The sequence below is a fragment of the Epinephelus lanceolatus genome, chromosome 10 (assembly GCF_041903045.1).
Source record: "Epinephelus lanceolatus isolate andai-2023 chromosome 10, ASM4190304v1, whole genome shotgun sequence".
Lineage (NCBI taxonomy): Eukaryota > Metazoa > Chordata > Actinopteri > Perciformes > Serranidae > Epinephelus > Epinephelus lanceolatus.
Window position 1 is genome coordinate 12,142,570 of NC_135743.1, and position 27,048 is coordinate 12,169,617.

The 27,048-nt window shown below is 42.8% G+C and overlaps 1 protein-coding gene across 2 annotated transcripts; it reads right to left on the reverse strand.

The window, feature by feature from the left end:
• Window positions 1-1,185: 1,185 nt before the first annotated feature.
• On the reverse strand, window positions 1,186-25,594 carry ptpn3 (protein tyrosine phosphatase non-receptor type 3). Of its 2 annotated transcripts, none has more exons than XM_033640722.2 (27): window positions 25,455-25,594; window positions 24,725-24,791; window positions 24,083-24,224; window positions 20,770-20,904; window positions 20,569-20,611; window positions 20,319-20,400; window positions 20,111-20,155; window positions 19,968-20,020; window positions 19,680-19,797; window positions 17,771-17,858; window positions 17,555-17,643; window positions 17,394-17,457; window positions 16,586-16,788; window positions 16,038-16,163; window positions 14,991-15,152; window positions 14,748-14,850; window positions 14,568-14,645; window positions 14,363-14,419; window positions 13,532-13,688; window positions 13,245-13,417; window positions 12,877-12,967; window positions 12,605-12,666; window positions 11,260-11,406; window positions 10,415-10,543; window positions 7,791-7,936; window positions 7,545-7,680; window positions 1,186-1,852 (listed from the first exon to the last, which is right to left on the reverse strand). In XM_033640722.2, exons 3-27 carry the CDS (start codon window positions 24,149-24,151, stop codon window positions 1,778-1,780), a joined length of 2,631 nt encoding a protein of 876 aa, XP_033496613.1. In that variant the 5' UTR covers window positions 24,152-24,224; window positions 24,725-24,791; window positions 25,455-25,594; the 3' UTR covers window positions 1,186-1,777. The 2 variants fall into 2 exon arrangements, with proteins under 2 accessions (XP_033496613.1, XP_033496612.1); XM_033640721.2 differs by having other exon boundaries at window positions 13,245-13,441.
• Between the last annotated feature and the right edge of the window lie 1,454 nt (window positions 25,595-27,048).

Genomic DNA, 27,048 nt, shown 5'->3' on the forward strand with positions numbered 1-27,048 from the left:
CAGACCTCTAGCACAGCGCTACCTCCTTCTCAAGAGTATGACATTGAAAATCTTTAAGATAACACTAAGCTACGCTCTCTGTACTCCAACACAACTCCTCCTTGTGTTGTATCAAAGCATGCTCTCCCATCAAATAGCATTTCCCTAACGTTAACATGTAGCTCCCCCCTTGGTGGATATATGGCAAAGGCTTTGGGTAAAGTTTAGGTTACGGGAAACACTGGCAATCATCTCTCCAATTTTCACTAATGTGTCCACCGTATTTTCCTGCAACAAGTCACCTCTCACGGGATTTCACAACGAGATTCTCCTTTAACGAGACTTGGTCACAGTAACAGACCAGGAAAAGGAAACAAAAAACATTTCATTTCTGCATAGAGTCCTCTCCATAACGTTGAAGTGGCAAAACAAGCACTTTCAATGAACATAAATTGACGCTGCACGACTGCCTGTAGGGATAACATTACAGCACTCGACTGATTTAAAAAATGGTTATCTCCATTAGGCACTTAGATACAAACACATTGGGAAATATGGTCCAGGTTGAGAAGCACCAAAGTTTCCCTTTAACTGTAGACTGAAAATATGACCTCACCGCCTTCACATTCAAACCCTCAGATGTGCATCTCTTACACAAAACCTCTTGCAGATGCTGGTTTCTATGCGTCAGTCTGCTGGACACGACTGATAAAAAGCTCCTGCATCAATTTCTCACATATTTTTGTAGCAACAGTCGTCCTACTTTGTAAAAAGCATACCAGCTCCTCATGCCTGCATTATACTGTATGAAAAAAGAACTACAGAATAAGGAGAGCACACATATAGCAACACAATGAATTATGCATCATCATAAAAGAATATAAACCTGCAGAGATACTCAAATCCTCACAGCAGTATTACATATTGCTATAGTGTCTTTCTTTGAGAGCAACATTTTGTCCTAACCAGACACAGTTTGGGCTGATTTGTGATGGCGAGTTAGTTTCACTGATATGATGCCAGCTTTAGAGGCACTCAGCTTAAGGTTAAATAAGCAGACGACTCTTCACTTCAGTGAGCAGTTTCATCCTGCGAGGAAGTGTGAAAAGGTACAGAGGCTTTAAAGACACAAAGAGACACATCCTCATCTGATGATCTAATGCATGATGTTCGCTATCAAAGGAAATTACAAAGCAGACGCACAGGTATAAATCAGTGTGTTTATTTAGTGTCTTAATAATTTAAGAGTGTTGAACAGTGGGGTTTGGTGCTCCTCTGGCGGACTGCACCACCATGACCTTACAGTATCTGCTGTAGTGATCTAAAGCCTGCCTTGCTCTTCGTCTTTGGACACACAGATGAACTACAGATTATAACGATCCAGGTCTGCCTCCGCCGCTCCGTTCGATCCATCGACTGGGAGGCGTCAGTCTAAGGCACATGTAGCTTAATAAGTAGAGACAACATTCCTGAGTGGCCTCTTGGACAGAAATTAGCAGCTCACATCAGACTTACATCAGTCTCTATGGAGACCGCAGCCTCTACAAGCTTAATGCACTATCAGCAAACACTAAGGCCGACTAGGTATAAGACTCATACACCCACATTGAATCTAGGCTACACAGATCACAGACAGCTGTGCTCTGAAGCTGGTTATACTCTCATTATCCAGTCTGTGTACCAGTCTCAGAGGCGGTGACAGAGGTTAATCTGCTATAGTCCCTCCGTGGCAGTCGCCTGCAATGAGGTGAGGCTGAAACGTTAAGTGTGTCTGTTCTGGTCCTGTTGCTGATTTGGGCTATGGTGCTGTAGATCCCTTTTGTTTCTCTTTGTAGACTCGCAGAATGGCCTCACACACAAACTGGAACTGACACTGAAACACACAACATACAAAGTGTTACCAGCAGTTACACAACACTGCTGTTCTTTAAATGGTAGCACTGATTAGTTTCTTTATTTCTCCTTACATTCTATGAAAAGAACAAATCAATAATGAACTGGTCCTCTAACAGGTGCTGCCTGAGAAACCAAAAGCCTGTTTCATTGTATTCTTCTGTGCCATAGCGCTCTGCTGTTGTCCAAAAACTATTAGCTATTGAAACATATCAGTGAGCCAGCACTCATTAACAATTACACATAACACATGTGGCTGAAAGCAGAGTGCAGAGTGTACTTTTTTTTGCAGGCTGATGTGAAAGTTAGCATCACCCTGGATCCCCTCGTCAAAAAGCCACTGGGATTCTTCCATCAGGTTTTGGATGATTGCAGAAAATAAGCTCGGTGGCAAACAAAAGCTTATGATATTACACAGTTGTGTTCAGCAAGATAATCTTCACAGATGAACACCACTTTTATCATGTCTGAAGCGTAAATGCAATGCACCATGGTCACGTGACTTAACGTCGCTGCAACAATGAGGCTGCAAAGCCCTTATCAGTATGATTTCGCCACTTTTTTGCAACCAATATTTCAAGACTTCTAAAAGCTTCACAATTCACAAGGGGGAAATTTACTGACGTGTTTTATGCCATAGAACAAAACATTAAAGTCTCATAAGCGTGTGTTAACCACAGGTACCGAAATCCATTAAAAAAAAAACCCACTGAGTGCGTTTACATGGACATAAATAACTCCTGATGAACGGGTTTTGGAGTATCCTGTGTGTGTATTTGAGCTTGTAAACACCATATTTAATTTATGAGAAACCAGAATATGCTAGCTGGAGTACTCTGAAAGTAACCGGGATGTATACAGGGAGTAGAAATCTCTGTGTTAATTTAAACACCATATCCCGAATATGATAATCAAAATAAGCCTCATAAACAGGTTATTCACGTCCATGTAATTGGACTCATTGACTTTGAGACAAGGGAATCAGGAGTGCCAAAATGCTAACTCATTTCTATGGTCCCTGTGGTCCCCCAGCTGGAGTAACATTTGATAAAAATTGCAGCTGTTTTAGCCTTTTTATAAAACAATGCGAAGAGAGTACAGTCATGCTAACAGCAGGTATAGTCCCGGGCTTTGAAGCCAATTTTACATAGTGGCAAAAAGTGGAATTACTCCGTCCAGGTCCGTCACGTGACACCATGGGGCTGAAAAATACTTTTTCCCATAGACTTATACTATGAAAGAGATGTCTGTAAATCAGTGGATAAATTGAGTGTTAAAACTGCTGAAAAGTTGACTTGTTTCAATATCAGGATTTGATCAATTTGGTACAATAACTGAGCAACTTCAATTAGAATGAACGGGGGCACACCTCAAATGCTGTGTCAAGGTCTGGGGTCGTGTTTACCGTGTTCACTAGAAGTGACCTTATAAACACACCCCTGAAGTGGCATTCTTGCCTTTGTATGTGGAAATTTGAGAGTTCACGACTTCATATACATGACTTCCCATGTCATAAACACAAGTTCAAGAGTTCCATTTGAACGCAGCATCTTTATCCATGGTTATGACCATACTCTCGGAAAAGTTCCACTTACAAGGTCGTGCATACCACAAGAGGGGGGCGTACATACGGCCTATTCCTGTGAGCATTTTAATGCAGCAAATGTTTACCATGTTCAACATCTAAGATTAGCATGTTAGCATTTACATTTGCTAATTAGCACTAAACCCAAAGTGCAGCTGAAGCCGATGGGAGTGTCATTAGTTTTGCTGATATTTGGTCATGAATCAAAGTATTGGACAAATTCAATAATTTGACCTGATGGGGGACATAAACGTGTGCCAAATTTCATGGCCATCAGTCCGATATCTTGTCAAGACATTTTACTGAAACAACTGATGTGAACCTCATGATGGCACTTCAGGAAAAGGTGGAGGGTCACCACATTCAATAGGATTTGTTGTCTTGAAATCACTCAATAGTAGTTGTGAAATTTCCGTCTCATCCAAAGCAGTGGACCAACCAACTAACCAACATTGCCATCAATACAACCATGCTGCTAGAACTGCTAAAAATAAAACTCCATCTGCTGAGGAAGTTTGTGGGATACGATCGAAAGCTCCAGATCAGAAACCGAGTGGACCCTGTGGTGAGATTGGTCAACTGTGTATTTGTGACCTAGTTTTATTTTATTTTTTTTTTTATTATTTGTAATGTCAGAAGCTGGAAGGTATTGAGAGACTAACACATTTGGGTTTTTTTCATGGGATTTGTTGACAGTAGGAAAAATACAGAATAATGTCAGCCTTATCCTTCAACATATGGCTCCTTCACATCAAGGTCTGTCCTCTGCGCATGTTTTCCATTACAGTCAGGGACACAAACATATGAGGGGAAACCTGAGGAAGCGTTCCATCAGCACAAAAACATCAGAGAGTAAAAGCCTCAGGGACTGGATCTCCTTTCACAATAAGGGTGATAGTGGTAGCAGCACTGGCCTAGAAGCAGGCTTGTGACTGGAGCGCTGCCATATTCCCAGCACTACCTCGTATCAAAGCAATGAGTAACACTTTCCCTCTCCCTCGACAAATACCGCTGAGGTGCCACAGAGAGCGGCTTCCAACCTCAGCTCGCCTGCTCCCGCTCATCAGCCATCACTGTAAAACTGTGGCAGCCACGTCTCTGTGAACTAATGAAGGTTAAAGATGACAAGACCTCACAGATGTCAAAAACTGGGACATTGGCCTTTATAAAGTAATTCTGGGCACAGTGAAGTGAAGTCTCCTTTCCTTAATCAAAATTCCTTACATTCTTTATCCGGTATTTTTAGATCAACTGACAGATTTTTTTAATCTTCCAGAAGCTTTGACTCCATGAAACCAAATTTCTGACATTTCATGATAATTGCAGTGTGCCTGATGAAATATAAAAAAGTTCTTTTTTAAAATAAATACATGCATTTGAACAGCCTGAATTGAGCCAAGAGAGGCCAATTTTCGGACTACAATGTGAACGTGCATACATGTTCAAGGAAAACAAAACAAATAGACCAAAAAAGCACCTCTCAAACTGCGACTGATGTTTACTTGCACTCTTCTGTTAATTGGAAACTTTAAATAGCGAACTAAACGAACTAAAACAAGGCACCAGTTTAAAGGGGACCTGTAATGCTTTTCCGTAGTTTGCGTCTTATAGTGTTTCAGTGAAGGATGTTCATATTTAAAGTGGTCAGAGTTTCAAATAATGAGGTAAAAGTATGGAGAAGCAATACCTGTGAATAAAACCCAAGATTTCCTACAGTTCTGAATACTCTACAGCTTTTCTACTCTAGCTACAGTATGACATCATAGCAGGCTGGATTTCCTTATATGGTGATCTGCCTAATGCCCTTCACTGCTATATGAAGCTGCATGCTAATGTCAGGGAAACATGTAAACTTAGTTGTGAATGAAGAACCCATCACTGCAATGTGCAGTTCGATTTGGGACTCAAAGTGGGCAGAGTCAAACACTTAACTCCGCCCAGGTTGCACGCGGCCCTTCTCATTTGACTTAACTCAACGGCACCACCTGAAAGTGGACATCAATACTGCATGAAGTAATTAATTATGAACACTACAGTGTGGTTGTAATATTATAGGATACGCATATTAAGAAACAAGGACGCTATTGCAAATTAGCCTCTTACTCCTCCAGCCTTGGTCAGCTGGACGGAGCTTAGTGGCTGTGGGATAAAGCCAGGTGGCTAAGATTCAAGCAAGGGCTCATGGCGCATGCTGGAGGTTTTATCAAGGCTGGAGGGGCAGTCATAGTGGGTGAGAAAAGATCCATCCAGGGGTGTGTTGACTCCCACACCCCCTCTGGTTCTCCAACATGTTCTGTGGGTCCTGGCTTTCCTCTCGCCTTCAGCAAGCCCCTCTGACTCAGGCTGTGCTCCTCTGCCAGAGAACCAGAGGGAGGACAGGCGGTTGGCAGGGGTCGTGCCCACGGCCCTCTGTTGGTTTTTCTCCAGTGTCCACATAATCCTGGATGAAGAGCTGTGGATGTCTTGTCTGTTTTTTCAGGGATTTTGCATAAATTTATCATATTCAGTGCTCAATGCTACCATTGTCTTATTACTTGGAGGCGGACCGTACCACACCCCGTGGTCCCTCCACCTCTTTCCCGCCTGTGAGACTACTCAACTTAAAGGAGAGCAGACAGCAGCTTTGGCGACAGACATTCAGTTAGCTGCTGTAGCTCGTATTCAGACAGCACAAACACAGTATTACTATCCATGTGTGGTGGCTGATGACGCAGGTTGGGGGGGGTCGCTAACTTTCGGTTTCTTCTATTTTTAATTTTCTTGTTTTTGTGTTGTGTATCAGTCTGTGTCTGCTCTCCAAATTCAGAGGTTTCTGTCAGTCCGTGAACGCAATGCAGGAACTCTTCTGTTTTTTCCTCAGCTGCAGTTTGCAGAGTTCTGAATCGCAGCGTGGATATTTGATCAATCGTTTAGATCAGAGCTGATCAGATCAATGGACGAGAGGAGGAGTTTGCGAGTAGAAAATAACTTTTAGACCCAGTGCAATAAATGGTTACGTTTCCCTAGTGTTCTGCTGCTCCTTTGTCTGTGCACAGAGTACGTTCTGTGCTGTGAGTGTGTTGCAATGAATAACCCAACAGTAGTAGCCAACCATGTTTTAATCATGGCAGGCTGCCACAAATAAATAAATATGTGGAAACCCTGAAAACCCAACTCCCCACCAGATCAGAGGAACTGCGGGGTAGCAGCTGGCCAGCTAACTAGCAGGTAATGTGGTCGGACTTGCTAACACAGGGCAGCAGTCAATGTTTGACTCCGCCCATGTTGAGCACAGCCCTGAACTGCGCACTGCAGTAAAGGGCTTCTCTGCTGATGTTGTTTACCCCGATTTCGGATCACATTCCTGCTGGAAGTTGTCCCATTATGTTTAGAAGCTTTTACTGGTGTTTTTTCACAGTAGCTGGTGTAGCTTTTCTCTGTTACAGTCATTCCCTTGGCTGCAGGTACACCGTTTAAGTACATGTAGCTACATGCTAACATCAGGGAAACATGTAATCTTAGTTGCTGATGTTGTTCTCCCTGATTTCAGATCAAACTCCTGCTGGAACATGTCTACTTGTGTTGAGAAACCTTAATTGGTGACTTGTCACAGTAAAAAGTGCTGCTGTTCTCTGTTACAGTCATTGCCCTGGCTGCAATAGAGTGCTGCAGGGATGACGTTTTTCAGTCAACGTGGAAGTTAGCGTCACCCTGGTTCCTTTATCAAGAGGCCGATGGGATTTTCTTATTGGATTTTGGATTATTGCAGAAAATAAATACCCAACTCGTGACTGCTGAAGCTATTACGCTTTTTTCGGGAGCAGGGCTTAAAGAGAGTGGCGCTAAAATGGTGTGTTTCAGGCAGAGGGTTAATACAGGTGTTCCAGCACAGACAGTATGAGGAAATTAAAGTGTTTTTTTAACATTAAGGCATGTAAACATGTTCTTGTAGAAACCTTAAAGTTTCTGACCACATGTATATGACAAATTGGCTGAACCTTATGATAATTAAAAAACTCCAGGTTATCATGATGCAATAAATAAAAATAAAAATAACAGGGAGAAAAACAATCACTGCAGCATTAATAATGGTTCTGTTTATCTGTACCGTGGTCTGAACCATCATGGCTCGCTGATCTCTCACTGTTTTGACAATGTCCAGCGGGAACACCGGCCGGCCCTGATCCAACAGAGTCAGGGCCGTTTCCATGGTAATCAGAACACCTGTCCGTCCAATACCAGCGCTGTAATTCAAAACAAACACAGCATTGAGTGCATAGTAGAGGCGGGTACAGAACATGCCGGCAGTGTTCAATTAGAGTACACCCTGTGTGTGTGTGTGTGTGTGTGTTACCTGCAGTGTACCATTAGTGGCTCTTCACCTCTCCTCCTCTCCCTGACGGAGCTGATGAACAGCAGGAAGTCGGAAGGGTCATCGGGTACACCGTGGTCGGGCCACGCAACATACTGCAGGTGTGTGACTGCACGTTCCTCACCCCGCTAACACACACACACATTAAAAAGAAAGGCAAATAGACACAGAGGGAATTTAAGTATCTCATAACCTGAATTTAAAATGATAACCATGTAATCTCTAAGGAGAATAAACACCCACGTAAGACTGACTAGGCAGCCCTACAAGATCAAACACTCTGACAAGATTCAGCATGTGAGGAAACAAAAGGGTGTCGTGGAAAAAGCGGAGCAGGTGAGGAGAACAAAACTGCACGTGACCAGTGGGTGACACCGAGAAGTGAGGGACACGGGAAGATAAAAACAGAAAGACAGGCGGGGAGGAGAATGGCTGAGTTTAGAGTTTATAATGGTCATGTGGCCTGTGACTCCATGCAGGGATTAACTCGCTCCGCCAGAGGAACAGATGGGCCCACACAGCAGTATCTGTGTGTATGCATGTGTGTGCCTTCATACTTCATGCCTCCCTGAGCATTATATGTTTACTTACCTGTTTGCTGTGGAAGGCAATGTGGAAAGCAGCTAATTTAATCTGATTATCTTCCATATAAAGTGTTTTAAACTTAATCAGGTTAACTCCTCAGAATGCCCGGCCACAATACACACAGTTAAAGGAATGGTCTGGATTTTTTGAAGGGCGGTTGTATGAGGTATTTATCCATAGTCTTTGTATTACCTATAGTAGATGGTGGTCACCACAAAGCCAGTTTTGAGAAGCTGTTTAAGTTCATTCAGAATTAAGGATATTATCACTGCTTTACTCGTGAAATAAAGCCGTTACCTATGCTCTCTTCAAAGCTACCAGACTCCTTTGACAAAAACAGTAATTTCACCTTGCAGAACACAGGAGCTGCTGGTCTATCGCTGCCTTTATCGACTAGTTAGTTTGTGTTATTGCGTGAGCTCCATGAATCTAAACTAACCCTTGAAAACACCAAAGTCACACAATGGCACAAACAAACTCAACGATCGAGGCAGTAGTGGACCAGCAACTCCCGTGTTCTGCAAGGTAAAATTACGTTTTTTGTCAAAGGAGTCTGGTGGCTTGGAAGATAGATTAGGACACCAATTTTACATTACCAATTAAATACTACACTACAAAAATGGTGGGTTCGAACCCAGGGTGGGTTCCTGCCTTTCTGTGTGGAGTTTGCATGTTCGCCCCGTGTCAGCATGGGTTTCCTCCGGGTACTCCAGCTTCCTCCCACAGTCCAAAGACATGCAGGTTAATTGGTGACTTTAAGTTGGCTGTAGGTGTGAATGTGAGTGTGAATGGTTGTCTGTCTCTATGTGTCAGCCCTGTGATAGTCTGGTGACCTGTCCAGGGTGTACCCTGCCTCTCGCCCAATGTCAGCTGGGATAGGCTCCAGCCCCCCGCGACCCCCAACAGAATAAGCAGTTACGGAAAAAATGAATGAATGAACAATAAAAATGGGGGGTGGGGGGTTTAAGAGATAGAGTAGTCTTATCCATAGTTGCATGGTATCTTATAATACTAGTGTGGCGAAAATAGTCATTCAGTCATATGGGATAAGGGATTTTTCATATAATTAATAAGGTTGCCATATTTTATAGAAAGAGTGTATCTTATTCTTTAGTGAGTAGGCTATTTTCTCTAGAGGTATGCAACTGTTCACTTCTGGGAGATGTCTGATATTAGAATTTAAGAGGCTGCCCAAAAGCATACTGCAAGAGACTCCATGGATTGTGGATATGGCAAAAATAGCGTACATTTAAACTGGTTTTGATTTTTTTTCAGGTGGGTAAAATATGAAGCCCCACTTCAAATAAATCCGGACTATTCCCTCAATACACACGAACACACGTGTCCACCCACGCAAACATACAGACCAAGCCAGCCACACGGAGGTGACTGTAGTTTGGCTGCAGATAGTTTGCTGCCTGTGGTGACCTCTGTTATGTGACATATGGCACAAACATGGTACATGTCACTGTAAACATTCAAATGGAAAAGATCCGTGTTGTGTGACCACTGGTGATGCTTTGCTCAGGGTTCATGTGGATATGAAATCAGGTGTGAATTGGATGAATTTCATCGATTAAATGGCAGACTATTTTCTTGATGAACTGTTTGGCCTGTATAAGATCAGAAAACAGTAAAAAATAATGCTGACAATAGTGTCCCAGAGGTTAAGGTGACCAAAAGTCCAAAACCCCAAAATACTGACTTAACTGAAATGTTAAGACAAGAAATGCATCCCATTTTTACATTTAATAAACTTAAACAAGAGATCTTTGGGGATAATTCGGCTCCCAGGTCAAACCTCCTGAACAAGGAAAGCTGAAGGAATTGTAACCAGTAGTTCACGCTTAGCACTCAAGAGAGGTTTCAGCTGGTTGCAATCTGCAGTCCTTACTGCTAAATGCTGCTAAATCTTACACACTGCTCCTTTAAATGATCATTCAATTATCAAAATAGGTACCAATTAATTTTCTGTTGCTCAACTAGCGGACTAATCATTGCAGCTCTATTTGCTACTGTACCTGTGTGTGTGTCAGAGTGAACTGCCGCGTCACATACGCCAGGTTACACTCCTCAGAGTGACACTTCACCCGCATGTGTCCGTAATCCTTCACTTCCGGTGGATGTGGCCAGTACTGGTGGCACTTGGTCTGCAAGCGTGTGACATCACAGAGAAATTACATTACATGTGACATGAGTCATCTGTCAGGATACAATTTACAGTGCTGCTGCGGCGGCTGCTACATCAGCTGCGCTCTGCTCTCATGAGATCAAACTCATATTCAACAGCGTGGTATGCTCCAACCGGCAGTCTGAGGAACAAAAGCAATTCATCAAGAGCAGGATGTGAACTGATTGTCAATTTCTGTGTGTGTGTTTGTGTGTGTCTGTGTGATTGTCAAGAGGAGAGAAACTCAGGGCACTTGACGAATATCATGAAAATGATCAATTAATGAAAGCATCTGGTTACCAGGCAACAGCCAAGACAGAGACATCTTCATTCAACGAGACCTTGATATGTCGCTGCCTCTGTCTCTGTGTGGATGTGTCTTCCTCACACTCAAATTATTTCTCTCATCAGCATCCTGCTCACACTTTACAGTTAGCTATTCTCCACGCTGTGAAACCCTGTAATTAGTCACAACTGTGCCAATTTATTACTTTTGTGTGCAAACATCGCCGCTGAACCTTGTAATTACAGTAATCATGTTTCAAATAAAACACAAAACTGAATGTAATAATGTGCTACAATAATTACTGTGTTAAATGCACTGCTGATATTGAGCTGTGTAATTTCAAATCCCTCTACTCATTTTCATTCCTGCGCAAAAGTGTGAACAGCATTAAAGTATGAACGCATGTATACCCGTCCCCTCTCTGTCAGAGTCGTTAGCATGATGATGGTGTGTGTCTGTTGCTCCCAAACACTCTGCCAAAAGTGAGTGCAGGTCTGTGGCAACGGACCCTGAGCCGCGACATAACGTAAACATACACCAGACACTGGGGGCGCCACCTACGAGACAAATAAACACACAGAGATACACACAACACACAGAAGATGAGTTTATATCAAAGGTACAGGGTGCAGGATTTAGGGGGGATATATTGAATATATATGTACATTTTCTTAAGTGTATGATCACCTGAAAATAAGAATTGTTGTGTTTTTGTTACCTTAGAATGAGTAGTTTATAGCTACATACAGAGCGGGTCCTTGTCTATGGAGATCGCCATGTTGCAACACAATATTTCTACAGTAGCTCAGAACGGACAAACCAAACCAAACTCTAGATAGTGTCTGTGTTGGCCGCTGTAGTTAGCAATCCATCGACATGCGGTGTCGTAGCGATCAAGCTAGCTATTCCATGATGGATCAGAAATGTGCAACATTTTTTGCCGATGCTAGACATCAAACAAAGCCAGAGACTGACTTTAGTTGTTCTTTTATCTCAGACATGTGTTAGGATGTTACATAGCTTGGCATGTTTCGCTTGGTGTCACTTGGTGGTGGTTGTGATGCGTCTTTATCAGCTGATCTGTCAACTAGCTGGATGGTCACACCTCCCTATTATCAGCTGATTGACAGATCAGCGGATAAATACGCGTCACAACCACCACCAAGTGACACTTGTGAGGAAGGTGGAATTTTCCACCGAAACACGCCAAGGTATGTAACATCCTAACACATGTCTGAGATAAAAGAACAACTAAAGTCATTATCAGAAACTGCAGACATAATGAACACCACTGAACTAAAGCCAGAGACTATATCTCAATGAGTTGTTCTGAGCTGGAAATTCACCACTTCTACGCAGAAGGTCGAAGATAACGTTACTCAGAGCCTGACCAGGAAAAGCTTCTCTTCCTCTGGGCAGCTGCCTCCGTCTACGCAGCTACCTGTACAGAAGAGCAGCATGAATGCAAGGAGCGCTCACTCTGAAGCTAAAAGTAGGGACCAAAATGTTCCCTGAAATACACCACACACTAACTGACAAAAAACGACTGCTTGACTGATGATTCGAATCTCTGACTTTCAAGGGGCAGCCCGACACCGAAGGAATCCTAATCGGGAGTTCCTGTTTAGCGAATGGGAGAAGTTTCAGCCGGTTGCATCCGCAATCCTCACTGCTAATACCACTAAATCCTACACGCTGCTCCCTTTAAATGTCAGACAGGGACAAGACAGTCATTTTCATATCAGTGATGCGCACCGTGATGTGGCTGGCGTTTATGTAGTCCTCCTGGCCCTGAAGCACCACTCTGGTGGCATCATCTGAAAGGAGAGCAGGATAGCAGCGTGTGAGGGTCACAACAGAGCCGTCGACGCACCACAGGCTAAACCAATTAAATTTCATGAGGTGTTACAGCGGTGAGCTCCAGATCAAGGTTAGGAAGGTAGCACAGAGCTGTGGGTGGCACCAGGTAGAGAAGAGACGAACGGCGGGGCACAGACACACAGACAGTCAGAATAAGCAGCACTTACAAGGTAAAACATCCTTATATCGATTCTTGTCCATGTTCTCAGGGAGCCGAGCACAGTTTAGTGTCAGACCAGGCTTCCTCCTGTATAAATTCTAGAAATTAAAAGCATACAAACACGCATGCGCTTTAACCCACACACAGGAACATACACAAAGAAAAACTACACATTCTAGTCCAGTGACGGCATCTTTTGTTTCAGATTGTCAGGAGTCCGAGTGAAGATTAGGGCCAACATCTGTCTGAAAAACAGCACTTAAAAGGCTCATTATGATCCACAGTAACTCAGTGGGATGAACTAAATCCTGCTTAACTTGTAAATACACTTTAAAGACCCGTTTACTGTTTAGCTCCCACCTGCATTTTAAATACCTCAAAGTGGAAACAGAGTGTGCCGGACTGTATGCTTCTCTCCAGCTGTCTCATTGATTCCTCCAGTGTCGTGACCTGCTCCGACTGGCCAGGTGACAGCTTGTCTCCCTGTGACTGGCCGGTGAGCGTGAGGGCAGGGGGCAACTGCAGCAGGGGTGCCACCCGGCCGGGACCTGGAATCCAAGGAGGGTTCAAGGCTGTGATAAATATTCATAGAAGCATGAGCAACAGTGCGCACACTTGGATCACATGCTGCCTCAGCTGTTTGTCTGTCATCAAACACACACCTCTACGTCTGATGAGCAAGGCCAGCTCTCTGGAGTGCGACTCTCTGCTGGCTCGTATGAACATGACAACCTGATCGTGTGTGTGTTCGGAAATGTCTCGACCGTTGATGAGCACCACCAGGTCTCCCTCCAGGAGTTTGGGCTCACATCGACCCGCCTAGAAACAACACAGGGTCATTTCACAGTTGAAATCACAGCGTACATCAATCTATATTTCAGTCTAAAGCTCAGACCTAGATCTCATTCGTTATTGAAATGTATTATCCTTGACAGTTTGGCAATAATATTCACCTGACATTCATCTTGATAAAGCATGTTGAAACTGTCAAACACTGTCAACGCGGCTGATGTGTGTTATTGCGCCACAACAACGAGGCTGTAGAGCCATGATCAGCGTGATGACGTTCTGCAGTCTTAGTTAGCCACCTGTTAGCAACGGTCTTTTTTGAAGACACTTAAAAGCTTTAAAATTCATGACGTATTTTATGTTTTAGAACAAAGGTAACCACGGACCTTAATTCAAATGCCATTCAAAAAACCCACTGATGTCAAGACGAAGGAACTGGGAATGCTAAAATGCTAACTTCTTTCTGGGTTTAGGACTCATTCCTGCACCACTCTATACACACAAACACACATACACAATCTTTAAATATATATCATAATATTATGCTTTTTTTTCTGGCAAGCAACATGTAAATGAATTGACCAATCATTACAGCTATGTCTCAAAATATCTGTGTTGTGTTGACATTTGATCATAACGTTATTTTGACACCACCCGGAGAAACCAGGCCATCAAAACACAAACACATCCGAGTCCGTTCTTACCGGGGAGTCAGGTTTAACGTGGGATATGGACAGCGGCATCTTCTGATCCACCCCACCCTGGGAGGAGTTGGGAAATTAAATGGAGCAAGAGTGGAGGAGTGATGACACAAAACATAATGTGTGTGTAAATAAATTAAACAGAAAAGCTTAAAAGGTTGCCTTAAGCGTTTAAGAGATACACAAAGAGTGTAAGAGAGACACCCACTTTAACATTGAAGCCAAACTTGCCATCATGATCGGGGGCGATACATATCAGCATCAGGTCACCATCGCCGAGAGCGCCCTGCACACACACAAGCACTCACAGTCAACTCACATATGCCCACACATGGCTGGATCTACAGTAATACACTTATGTAGAGATGACAATGATGAGATAACGGACCTTATGGTAGTTGTGTGAGCTGTTGTCACCATCCTCCTCTCCTATACTGTCATCAATTTGCGACAAAGCCTCATCTGTGCCCTGGCTGTAAGAGCCAGAGAGGCTGAAAAAGATGAAATAATGAGATTTTTCACAGTGATTTGTAGATTAACAGATGATTTTCAGATATGATAACAATAATAAAATTCCCACTGAATTGAGAGAGACAGACAGACACACATTCCTGTTGTAATTGATACTAACTGATGCGGTGAAGCGTCTCCCTCACTGTCCTTACTGCTGCTTACAGATGCTCTGTATGTGTAGAAGACGTCCTCCCCCTCTGACATGTCTTTCAGGTCATTCGTAAGTTCAACTGAGGATGGGCGAGGTTTACGGATGCCATGGCGAACTCGAGGACTTCGCCTAGCAGAGGGACAAAACAGTAGTCAGGTTGCTCAAAACCAAGTGTAAAAGTTTGTGTTACAGAGATAAAATGAGAATATATTCTAAATAGTGTGTGGTAGTGGATTATACTACGGTTATGTTTATATTTACTATTATTTCTGTGTAAGAATACAGCTATAATTTGTTATTTACGACAGGTACAGTGCCGTAAGGCCGTTTTGTGCGCATGGCAAAAAGAGATTGGTGGCACATGTGAAAGCTGTGTAGGTTGGGATTGCAATACATTTTTCACTGTGGCATACGGTGTTGTAGCGTGTAAAATTGTGCAATACATGTGAGCTTATAAGAACAGGACATCAGGTTGAGCAAGATGTAAGTTAGAAGGACTTCACCTGTCGTATTTATAATCTCAAATAAATCTTGTTCAAGTTTTCCCTGCCTAATATGAGTACATCTGGGCTTCACAACAAAGAAATTGGAACAAAATGCGAAAACCTTGCAGACCAAAGTGGCCTGGGAAGGTGAGTATAGGATTTTATTAGATGACACCATCTGAGTTTGTGAAAAAGAAACAAGAAGGGCTGCAAAATATGCAAAAATAATCACATTGCAATTATGTTGAAAGATATTGCGAATGTGATACGGGTTGTAATTCAAGTGGTAACACAAGAAAAAATTATCATGATGTCAGTTCTGCTGGGGTCTGTACCAAAGAAGGATGTTCCCTTACATCTGGAATATGATTCGTAGGCATCTCTGTGGCACCCCAATGCTTCATTTATAATGGTGTGTTGTGGCACATTTTACTGTTGTCAAAAAATTGTAGCTCCTTCTATTTAAATATTGCATTTGGCCATATTGTACAGCCCTATAAAAAAGTGTGACTGATCCTGCAGGTCTTACCAGTTGGGGGTGTTTGGGGGCGATCTAGAGGGCAGACTCTTGGTCTCAAGGTACTCTGATGAAATTGACCTCCGCAGGACTGGATTCCACACCATCCCTCCCACCACACGCTGGCACACTGGGCCGCTGCAAATTAGAAAGGAAAAGATAGAACATTTGCAGGACTTATCACAACAATGTACATGTGAATAAAAAGCAGCAACTTTTGAGGCTAAAAATTAAAACCAACATAGTAGTGTCAAAAACTGCAGTTCCTCTAATGGCCACATGAGGCTGGCTCCAAGAGTGAGTCAATCCTCATTATAAGATGAATCACATCCTCATATATTATGAATTATAAAGTGGATTATTGCTACATTTGATCTCATTTATTCACTGCAGTGTAGCATGGTAGCAGGGTTTAGATAGCTGTTGCAATGGGGGGATTGTTTTGTACTAGCGGTGGCAGCAGTTTGTAGGGGCGTGTCGTGTACGCTACAAACAGAATATGTCTGTAGCTATACATGTCTCAAACTGTCTATGGTGAAAACACATACAGGCGCAGTTACCTCTCAGGTTTACTGTTGCTGAGGCCCAGGTGTTGTGTTATCAGCTTTTTGTAGGACTGAACCGTGCTGTTGTTGTGTTTGGGGCTCCTGGCAGTCCGGTTGGAGCTGAAGAAGGAGTGATGATCCACACAGGACCTCCACAGGTTCTTACAGGTCTTGGGACAAGGCAGAATCAGAGATACCTCACAATCCTGGGTCTCCCCCTGAAACATGCAGAGTTCCATTTCTTTTAAAATAATGCTTTATAATGTCAGAGTTCTTTACAACTGAGATACTCAAGGTCACATTCTAACTTAAGCTGCTCAGGTGGATCTTATCATATTTCTTATGAATGATTTATTACTTGTCACACACAAAGACAAGCTGCCAAAACTGTGAATATGAACAACTTAATCAGTGCTACATTCACATCTGTGCAGACCATGCCGTAGTCAGGCTTGTGAATTTTGTTAAAAACTGACAGTGTATACATTTTTATGTCCTAATTTTAGCTTTAATTACATCACAGCACTGAAAAAAAGGTGCAGACTTCAAACTTTCAACCAACCAGAAACCTCCAAGGCAGAAAAATTAAGCCAACGCGTAAGTGCCAAATACTGCAGTTCTTTAAATGGCCACTTGAGGCTGACTCCGAGAATGACTCAGTCTCCACAGACCCTCATGTTAAAGTCCACGAAACAATGGAGTCTATGAAGTCTACATTTTAGATTTACCAGTGGAGTGTGTGGAGCAATTAAAAGCAGCAACAAGTCCAGAGCAGATCTTTAAACTATCAAGAACAAATAGTCGAAACAGTCGAGGGACTCACATGTTTACGTTTCAGATGTATAAGAAAGCGTTTCCTCTTGAATGAAATCTTGATGATGTTCCCCCTACATGTGAAGAACGCAGTCGGTTGAAGAAAAAAAAAAAAAAGAAAAGAAAATACAATAACAACATGTGTAATTAATTAGCGCCATCATCACTTACCAGGGGAAGAAACTGGAGCAAATCATATTACAGAATATCGCAACGCCGCTGGAGGCCAAACCCACCATCAGTGGGGCGTCGTTAGTGTCCTGAGAGACAGAATAATGAGGGAGTGACAAAAAGTGTCTCACATGAGAGGAATAAAATGGATGCAGGGGAAGTTAAAGTAGAACATGAGGGTTAACATGTAAAGTTTAAGCAAGGAAATCACGCTACCATGGCAGCATGCAGCTCAACTCCATACAACTCCAGCGTCCGTGCTGTGTTGAGGAAACACAGCTCTGCCTCGCTCTGCTTCAGCCCCCTGGGAACACACACACACAGAGTCACATACAACACCAGGAACCAGCTGCACAACAAAATGGTTGTTTGAAGTTGGTAGTTGTGGGTGGGTCTATGCCAGAATATTCATACTACAGATACTGCATTTTCATGTTTAAGATTGATCATTGTTTCAACAGGATTGATACCAAAAAGGGGATTACTTTCTCTCTGCTACGTTGCACCTCTTTGTATTTTAAGAGTAAAACTGTGTGCAAACAACGTTGCACAGAAGCAGCACACCGTGGCGCACATCCTGACTAGTTAAATCCGACACATAATAGCAGTGATGGACTAATGAAATAGACAAAAAAAAGACACAGCTAGCAGAACTTGGAGCTGCAACCGAAAAGAAGGGAGGAGGAGGGAAATTCCTCAGAATCGAGACTCCCGACACAGAGACAGAGGTCACTGACAGTCTGTTCAGAGAGACTCAGACAATGAATATCTGTATCGTAGTGAAATTAATACTTTAGTCAAATCAGATCATCAGCAATGGTAATTGTTACATTTTCAAACTGTAATTGGTCATCATTAGCTGAAGCAGACTGATTTTTCACCTCATACATCATGACACACTGCTTTACCCGACATGAAAATACGTGAGCCACTTCTTCAGGTCGAAATCAAATTTTGTGGTATTGCCTACCCCTAGTCGCTCAGCCTTGCTTCCAGTTTTTTCCAGTGGCCACTTGCCATATTGTAGTGAAAAAATCCCCCAGGGCCCAAAAAGCCTCGCCCCCATAGACCACCATTATAAAAGAGAAATCTGTAAAACTGCTGACAGGACACCTCAAACTGCAAACAAGATGAATTATGACTTTCTATCATGATTTTTTCATCCATGGAGGTTACATATTTGTAAAACTGTCTGTGAGCCGAGAAAAGCGATTTATTACTCCGTGACATCATCACAACATAAAGTCTATGGGCCCTCGCACATCAAACCGACAGTCAGCCATTGGTCAATATCCTGCTGCCAGTGAGCAACTATCGCGTGTGTCCCACACCGTCGGCACTTGTCAGCCTTTGTCTGCTTTTTTTCGGCCGATTCAGCATGTTGGATCGGCATCGGAGACAGCAGAGCCTGTCGGTAAATTAAATCACTCTGATTGGTCGTTCAACTCAGTGCACATGAAGAGAAACAGAAGTGAGGAAAGCAAACAAACATCCAAAGCCAAGACGAAGGTCAAAACAAACTTGTTATATTAGGTAAGATTAGGTTTTTTAAGCCATTGAGCTCTTTAGCAGAAACAGTTCGTAATTGCTCGTGTAATTGCTTGCTGGCGCACAGGAGACATCATTTGTTCTTTCAACATATGTTGTTTTTTTTAATGTGCTTACTGGCTAACTAGCATCTTGAATCCATCCTGTTGGTCTTCCAGGTTCCCTTTTTGAATGACGAATACAGCTTAACACCACCTGCTGATATGGAGTGTTATTTGTACGTGCTAGCTGATAGTTGGCCGTTGGCTGTAGTCTTTGTGGTACCTTCAGGTGCAACCTTTTGGCTGAGACACCGGCGACGTGAGGCGATGCAACAAGCTTTTGTCGCAACTAGTTCTTTGGTGTTGATTAAGTGCGTCTGGGCCTAATGAGGCGCAGCCAGCGGGAGAAACACTTATACGCATTTTCAGTGGACCGCATGTCCCAGAAATAAACACGATAGCTAAAAAATCTTTTTGATGTGAATCAGGCGAGCATTCCATTGAACTGAATAGGCACCATCCTGGAGTCTGGTATCAAGTTATTGTTATACATCTATGGTCAACGGCAACTAGATGTAATGAACTGTCTGAATTACTTGTGCTGTGGATGCAGATCCTCCACATTAGACAGGAAGTCCTCATCCTGCTCAGGAATGAAGTGGCACTTGGAGAGGTAACCAGGAAGTCGTGACGGACAGTGATCCCCCATCTCCGCTGCAGGTGATGGAAAGAGACACTGAGCACCCACACATTTACATGGTGACATCTGGGGTTTTGTCAGAGAGCTGTTGCTTATCAAGAGCATCCTCAACAGAACTAATTACTCACTCAGTTATTATTAAGTCATTAATCATTTGTTTTCTCGAGGAAGAGATGGGACTCACATTGCACGGCGTAAGAGGCCAACACTACAGCTGCACTCAGCGGACACTGCAACCTGCAATCATACGCCATGATTACACATTGTAGCGGCTAAACACAAACTGTGCACAGGGGGATGTGGTGGTGGAGTTGGTGTTTTACTAACCGTCCGTCTCTAATGTCACTCCTGATCTGGAGGAAGTACAGGTGCCTGCAGAGACGAGACAAGAGGAACTTCAACAACCCACGCCTTCATTTCTCTCCATAATCCCAGCGAAAAGATCCTTTCTGAGTCACACAACTTCTCCAGATCAATATCTGGTGATATATGACTGCTACAAAAACACAAATAACAGAGAGGCACATATACTAACCTCGTCTGTTCATGCTGCAGAGAGTTAGGATCAGAGATGAAGAATCGCACTCTGAAGTTCAGATAAAAGGGAGATGCAAGACCTGCAGAGAAATGGCATACAGTCGCAAGTTCACCTCAATCCTCTTCTCTCCTACGCCTCCTATCTATAGATGTATTGAAATATAGTTCAAAACTAAAATGTATTTGTCTAAAGAAGTAATTTCTAAGTGAAGACAGTGAATGATTGCGAGCCAGAATGAGCCAGATACCTTTTATCTGCTTCTTCAAGGGTTTCTCAGGCTCCAGCCATCTCTGAGAGAAAGAAATTCATTAAGTTTAATGGCTAACTGGGGCTAAAAAAAACATTTATGTAAGCATACCCTGTGGTTATCATCGCCTAAACGGCAATCAGCGAGTGCAATACATTACAATCCCAGCTCGAATGTGCAGCAGATGAACAGTGAGCTCACAGGAGAGTGTGTGTTGGCTGTGACTGAGGCGATGGCTGTGCTGGATTCTCTGATCTGCAGACTGAAGAGCTGCCTCTCCTGCAGGCCCAGGTGGTCACATACTGTGTCCAACAGAACCACACCTTCATCCTGCTTCTGAAAGATTGGAAACAACAAACAAAAATTAATATCAGCCAAAACTTTGAGTGACATTTACCGGTTGCGTATTTGTACATGTGAATATACCGTGCCATATGTTGCAGCAATGCCCAAAGATATACAGTGCAGGATTTTCCTAAAAAACTATGGACTCACACAGAAGTGATGTCTCTCAGTCATCTCTCATGACCCACTAGGAGTGTGTGACAGTGTCTTTTTCTGCAGAGACTCTACCCTCTGCCTGGTTTTTCTTATTTTCTTCTTATTGTTCTGTGTTAAGGACAGAGGTGTGGTCACGCACAGCACTCAGGTGAGCTCAGCGTTTTATAAAAAGGTAGTGACCCGGTGCCAGACTGTTAGCAGCAGACATCTAACAGACACCACCCTGGAAAAATGCAAATGCAGCAAATGGGAATGCCACATGAGAGTAAAACTGGGGTTGACTTTTTATTTCATTTTCATTGGCAACAACAAAACTAGGCTGTCTATGCAGGAGAGAGGCGCCAATACTTTTGAAATTGGTGCTACATGACAACAGAAAACAGAGGAAAAGGGCAGTGATATTCGCTTTTGCTCAAGAGGTAGAAAACCTACAACTATCAGAACCCAGTGCGCCGCACAGAACCATTAAACGCTTCCTCAGGAGGGTGACGTAATGCGAGTTGCCTTTCTGAAAACAATATGTCGGCCGGCTGGTAACATACAATCCCATTTTACAGTACAACAATAAGCTACATGTCTCGGAAGACATTTGAGGTGAGAAACAGAATGGTTTGATCAGCACTGCTTTGTTTTACAGTTTGATCTGAGTTTGGGCCACTCTGTCTCTCTCAATCTGCTTCTACACTCTTTAGCTGCTTTCACACATGCACTGCAAACCTGACATTATCTAGGTATTATCCGGAGAAGCTGCATGTGAGAATGCAAATGTCAGAATCAGCTGGATCGGACATTAAACAGTCTTTACCCTGCTAGTTCCCCAGTGCAAAGTCTCTGTAATGTCCAGTTGAGCTCATGTGTGAAAAGAGCAGGTAACTGTCTGTAGAATTCACAGCAAGTGAGTGGGCATGTTGATGATGTTTCTATCATGCAGCTCTCACAAAACCGGAAAAAAACAAAAATAATAAGGGTGAAAAAGACAGGTTGTCTACATTAAGATGGCAACAAAAATGTCTCACTGGAGAGATGACAAGATTCGGGAAGTTCTGTCCGTAAGGGCAGATCAAATCAGACAAATTCAAGAACAGCAAAAGACTCTGTTTGTTTATGACTAACTTATGAACCACCTACGTGACCGCGGTGTAATCCATATAATGTCCTGCCCTCTGCTTGCTTTACCAAGGCACCACTCCTTGCCTGAACCAAACAGATTTAGGCAACCTTCCAATAGGTGAGAACGCTTCTGACACAGACAGTCTCCTGTTGGGTGCTATCTATCTGGACCTGATTCTCCGGACACTGTCCACAGTTCATATCAAAAAATGGCTTTTGCGTCACAGGTGGCAACAGGTGTACAAAACTGAGGAAGCAGAATCAGTAGTTCGAGCAACAACCCTGCTTACACGTCCTCCGGCAGATTTTCAGTGGCAAATAAGCAGGAGATCGGTGTGCCTGCAAGGTGGAGGAGGGTTTAACATAGTTCATTTACACATACTTTCCACACTGTTATGATACCAAGCTGGATGAAAATCAGCAAAGCGTCCCTTTAATGTATTGATAGGGAAAATTATTGTGTCTCCGTCAGTTTTTTTTTAAAGGTCCAGTGTGTAGGATTAAGGAGGATATTTTAGCAGCAATGTGATTTAATATATAAAGTATGTTTTCTTCAGTGTACAATCACCTAAAAATAAGAATTGCTGTGTTTTCGTTACCTTAAAATGAGCCGTTTATATCTATATAAGGAGCTGGTCCTTGTCTACGGAGATCACCATGTTGCACTGCCATGTTTCTACAGTAGCCTAGAACGGACAAACCAAACATTGGCTCTAGATAGGGCTATTCGCATGTTTGCATGAGCCACCGTAGTTGGCAGCTCCTCCGTGATTTAAGTGTACTTTTTTTGGTGTTTTACTGGTTTAAATCAATGGGTCTGTTTGTTTTGCTAAGGAGGAGACCTCTGTAGATAATTCAGATCCTGGTAAAAACCTCCTGAAGATGCTTTATTCGGTGTTTTTACTGGCTTTAGTCACCTAGTTGGTTTGTTTTGGAGAGGAGGAGACGACCTCCGTGGATAATTTGACTCCTGGTTAAAACCTCCTGATCAATGAACACTATAAGAATTCTCACCAGGAGAAGTTTCAGCTGGTTGCAATCTGTAGTCCTCACTGCTACACACCACTAAATCCCCCTAAATCTCACAGACCGCTCCATTAAATATCAAAAATGGTTGTGAATAAGACAGAAGGGATTAATAATGCATTGATCCAGGTGAGAATATGATTTCCATCTGCAGTACAACACTGTAGTTTAACTATTAATCACTCTGAGGGCTAACCCGCATCTACACTTTCTCCACACTTTCTATTACCGGAAGCGCACTCACATCACAGAGCATTATGTTTACTGTAAACTGCGATGACGAGCGGTGAGTCCTTGCAGCAGAAAACACAGTCATTTTTGATGTGTGTGGACACAACATCAGAGCACTTTAAACGGGCCGCGCCTCCGTTAAAAAAAAACACATTCTTTGTCAGTGAAAATCTGTAAAGCAATAAAGCTTATCCAAACATGAAACTCAGCAGCTGTAAAATAAAGAATAATGAGGGGTTTAATATTGGAAACAACCGCAGCGCTCTCCCTGCATTCACATAAAGATGCCACACAGCTGCTGTCCTAGAAAGCAATATCTGTGATTGCCTTTCTGCGTGTGTACGCCTGTCAGTGTGTGTGCTGTCAGGCTGCGTACGACATGATATGCTGATCATGTAAAAGGCACTTCAGTGTGAAAAGCTGCGTGAGCTGCAGGAGGTGAGGATGTCCTTCAAACCAAGGTCACGGTGTTAAATAAGAGATGTGGATCGATGGGAATAGGAAAGAGTAGTCTGTCACTGTACCGTGCACTGACGCTATGATTGTTAGCAGAGCACAGAGACAGATAGGAGCAACATATGATCTCCATAATGACACACAGGAAACAGTGTGTGTGTGTGTCTGGGTGTGTATGTGTGTTACGCACGCTGACTCTGAAGGTCTCGATAGTGCCGTCCAGCAGCTGAACTAGGCAAAGCAGGTCCGGTTTTGGCATGTCTGTTACCACGGTAACTCTGCCTCCCTCTCAAGACAAACACCCTGCCCTCAGCTCGTCACTGAGTGGGGACCTGGAGACACACACGTAGACAAACACAAACACACGCAACCAAAACAGTGTCAGATGTTTCCAGGCTGTTGTCTTCCAATGAAAGCACCTCCCTCAGGATGACATTGTGTGGTGAGTAATATATGTGCTGGATGGAGCATTGGGCTGCAGTGAGTAATGCACCATGAATGCGAAGGAGTGACTGTGTGTGTGTGTGTGTGTGTGTTTGTGTAATTCTTTATTATTTGGCCTGGGTCTGAACATGTCCCTTCCCTCTCCCTGCTGCTCTCCCTCTGCGTCTCTCCGCCTTTCGCAGGCAGCTGAATGATAAGAATGTTAAACATTTTCAGAGTTGAACACGCCCATCTACAACACACTACGACTGATCTCAGACCAGCCGCTGCAGGGACACAAACATGCACTACTAATGCATGCTCGGAGCCAATAACTTACCCCGGCTTTGCTTAGTGTGTGTGCATGTGTATGTGTGTGTGCATCCTTATGCATGCGACGTGTACGTACATGTGTCCTGTCTTGGTTTTCCAGGTGAACGATTATTGGATCCAGGCCGGCCTGTCTCGCACTGATTCTGAAAGGACACACAGTGTTTGAGTTAATGTTTGAACACGGTGACACACTTTGAATACATTAAAACAGAGCTGGTCCCAGTTTGGTGACTTGTTTTCCATAATGACCCCTCTCACAGGCAGGCCTCTAATGAATTTACAAGTCAATGCTACATTTAAAGGCAGATTCATGTGGATGTGGAGAGGTATGACTTCACTGGGTGTCTTGCATCTTGCATCTATTTCTAGTATGTTGCCAACATGACAGCTACAGATGAAGAAATTAATCTAACTTCATGGTACTTTTAACATATTTCTGCATTAGGTATACAAGTGTAGGACACAGGAACACCTAGCACAGATGGCCTCTGCTGCTACAAACGTACACATACCAATGAATAAACAGGGCCTATCTCAGTGTATTAGGCCCATGTCTCTGTTGCCCGATTGTCCCAGTTTGTCGATAATGAACTCTGCCGTGACCTCGCTGTACTTTGAACCACAGCGCCAACAAGGAACCTGTTGAAGTTTTTCTACAGCTACACCCAAAAGGAGGAACACTTCACTGGCAAACTTTCCTCCAACCGCGACAGTGCTCGTAAACTACAACTTGGCCAAGTGACTGCTGCCTCTTTTTTTTGGAGAGGGAAGAGAAGGTTTAAAAGACAAAATAAAGATATGTGTACCTCGGTCGTCCCGCTTCAGAGACGGTTCATGGTCCTCAGACAGTCCGCGGTGGAAACCTCGGGACGGGGCGCGTCGGAAGAGCCAGGTAGAGTTAGGTAAATATCCGGGACAAGTTTCTCATCCCTGGCTGCGCTGACTCCGCGCGGCCCCGCCCCTTCGCCGCGCGCGCTCCCGGCTGGGATGCGCGTTCCGGGGGGCGCGCGCGCAAAGCATAGGAAATAGTGTAAAGAGCAGTATAAACCAAAACAGACCCTTTACTTAAATAAAACTACAAATACCACACTGTAAAAATACTATCTATCTATCTATCTATCTATCTACATTATTATACTATTAAACTTGGCTATTATATCAATATGGATTGATTGTTTGGTTTAAAAAGATCAGAAAAGATCCAAATAAATGGCCGTGACAATTCCCCTGAGCCCAAAGTGATGCGTGTTTTGTCCACCCATTGAAAGTAGATTTAAATTATTACAGTAATTAAAAGGAAAAGGACTAAATTCTCATATTTGAGAAGCTGGAATTATAAAATGTTTTTCCGATTACTTTTTTGTCAATCAACTAATCGATTAATCAGCTAATTGTTCAGCTGTACTTGTTGCTTACTTTAATCTAATCTATAATAAAGGATCATACTTACCCTGTTTTGAGTGTTAAAATCTTCATTTGCAAAGTAACTACTGATTAAAGTTGTCAGATAATGATACTGGAGTAAAGATTACAATGTTTGCCCTTGAATTAAAAAAGTATAAAGTGAAAGTAAAGGAAAATATTTAAGATAAGTACAAATATCTCAAGTCTTAAGTCTACAGAGCTGATTAAATGAGCTAAGATAGTTGTAATTGTTGTTATTTTAAGAGATGCAAGTAACTGTTAATTTCATCATTGATTAATCTGTCATTTATTTCTCCAATTATTTGTTATTTTTTATAATGATGTTAAACTGGGGAAACTGGAACTTGAGGTTGTCACTGTCAAACATAACTGTTGATTCATAGTCTATTGATCAACTCATTGTCGAATCATCTGCTGTTCTGCTGTTACTCAAAGGGAGTAGTCTGCTGATATAAAGACACACATTCCTCCAGAAAGAGAGGAAAAATAAAGGAGTCAAGTCTTCTTCACCAAGTCCTCTGGTTTGCTGTCTCCATCTACAGGACAGATGAAGGACTGCTGCTGTCATGTGTGAACTCACACTGTAATATGTAATATATGTAATAATTAAAAACCTCCCAGTAACTCAGAGACTCTGTAACACCTTGACAGAACACTATAAAAGCATTTGTTAAGGTAATTTATTTCTATTTACCCCTAACATATAGAGCACACTTATGCCTAAAATAAAATTTAATAAAAACAATTTTAATGTTGTAAAATTAGTGGTGGATGAAGTATTCACAGCCTTTATTTATGGAGACATAGTGTAAAATATTCCAGACATGTAAAAGTCCTGTTTTGAAAATACTGCCTAAGTATTAATACAAAAACATAATGATGGAAATGTATACTTTCACCATTAAAAGTAAAAGTACTCATTGCAGAAACATGGTCCCTGTGAGTTTTACACTGCTGCATGTTATATTGCAGAAT

Excerpts from the sequence above, each read along its gene's own strand:
- ptpn3 (XM_033640721.2), bottom strand. The coding sequence starts at position 24,151 with ATGCCAAAACCGGACCTGCTTTGCCTAGTTCAGCTGCTGGACGGCACT. Across the intron at positions 14,420-14,567 it reads AGTTTGGCTTCAATGTTAAA|GGTGGGGTGGATCAGAAGAT; the intron begins GTGGGTGTCTCT and ends AACTCCTCCCAG. Across the intron at positions 12,667-12,876 it reads ATATAAGGATGTTTTACCTT|ATGATGCCACCAGAGTGGTG; the intron begins GTAAGTGCTGCT and ends CTCTCCTTTCAG.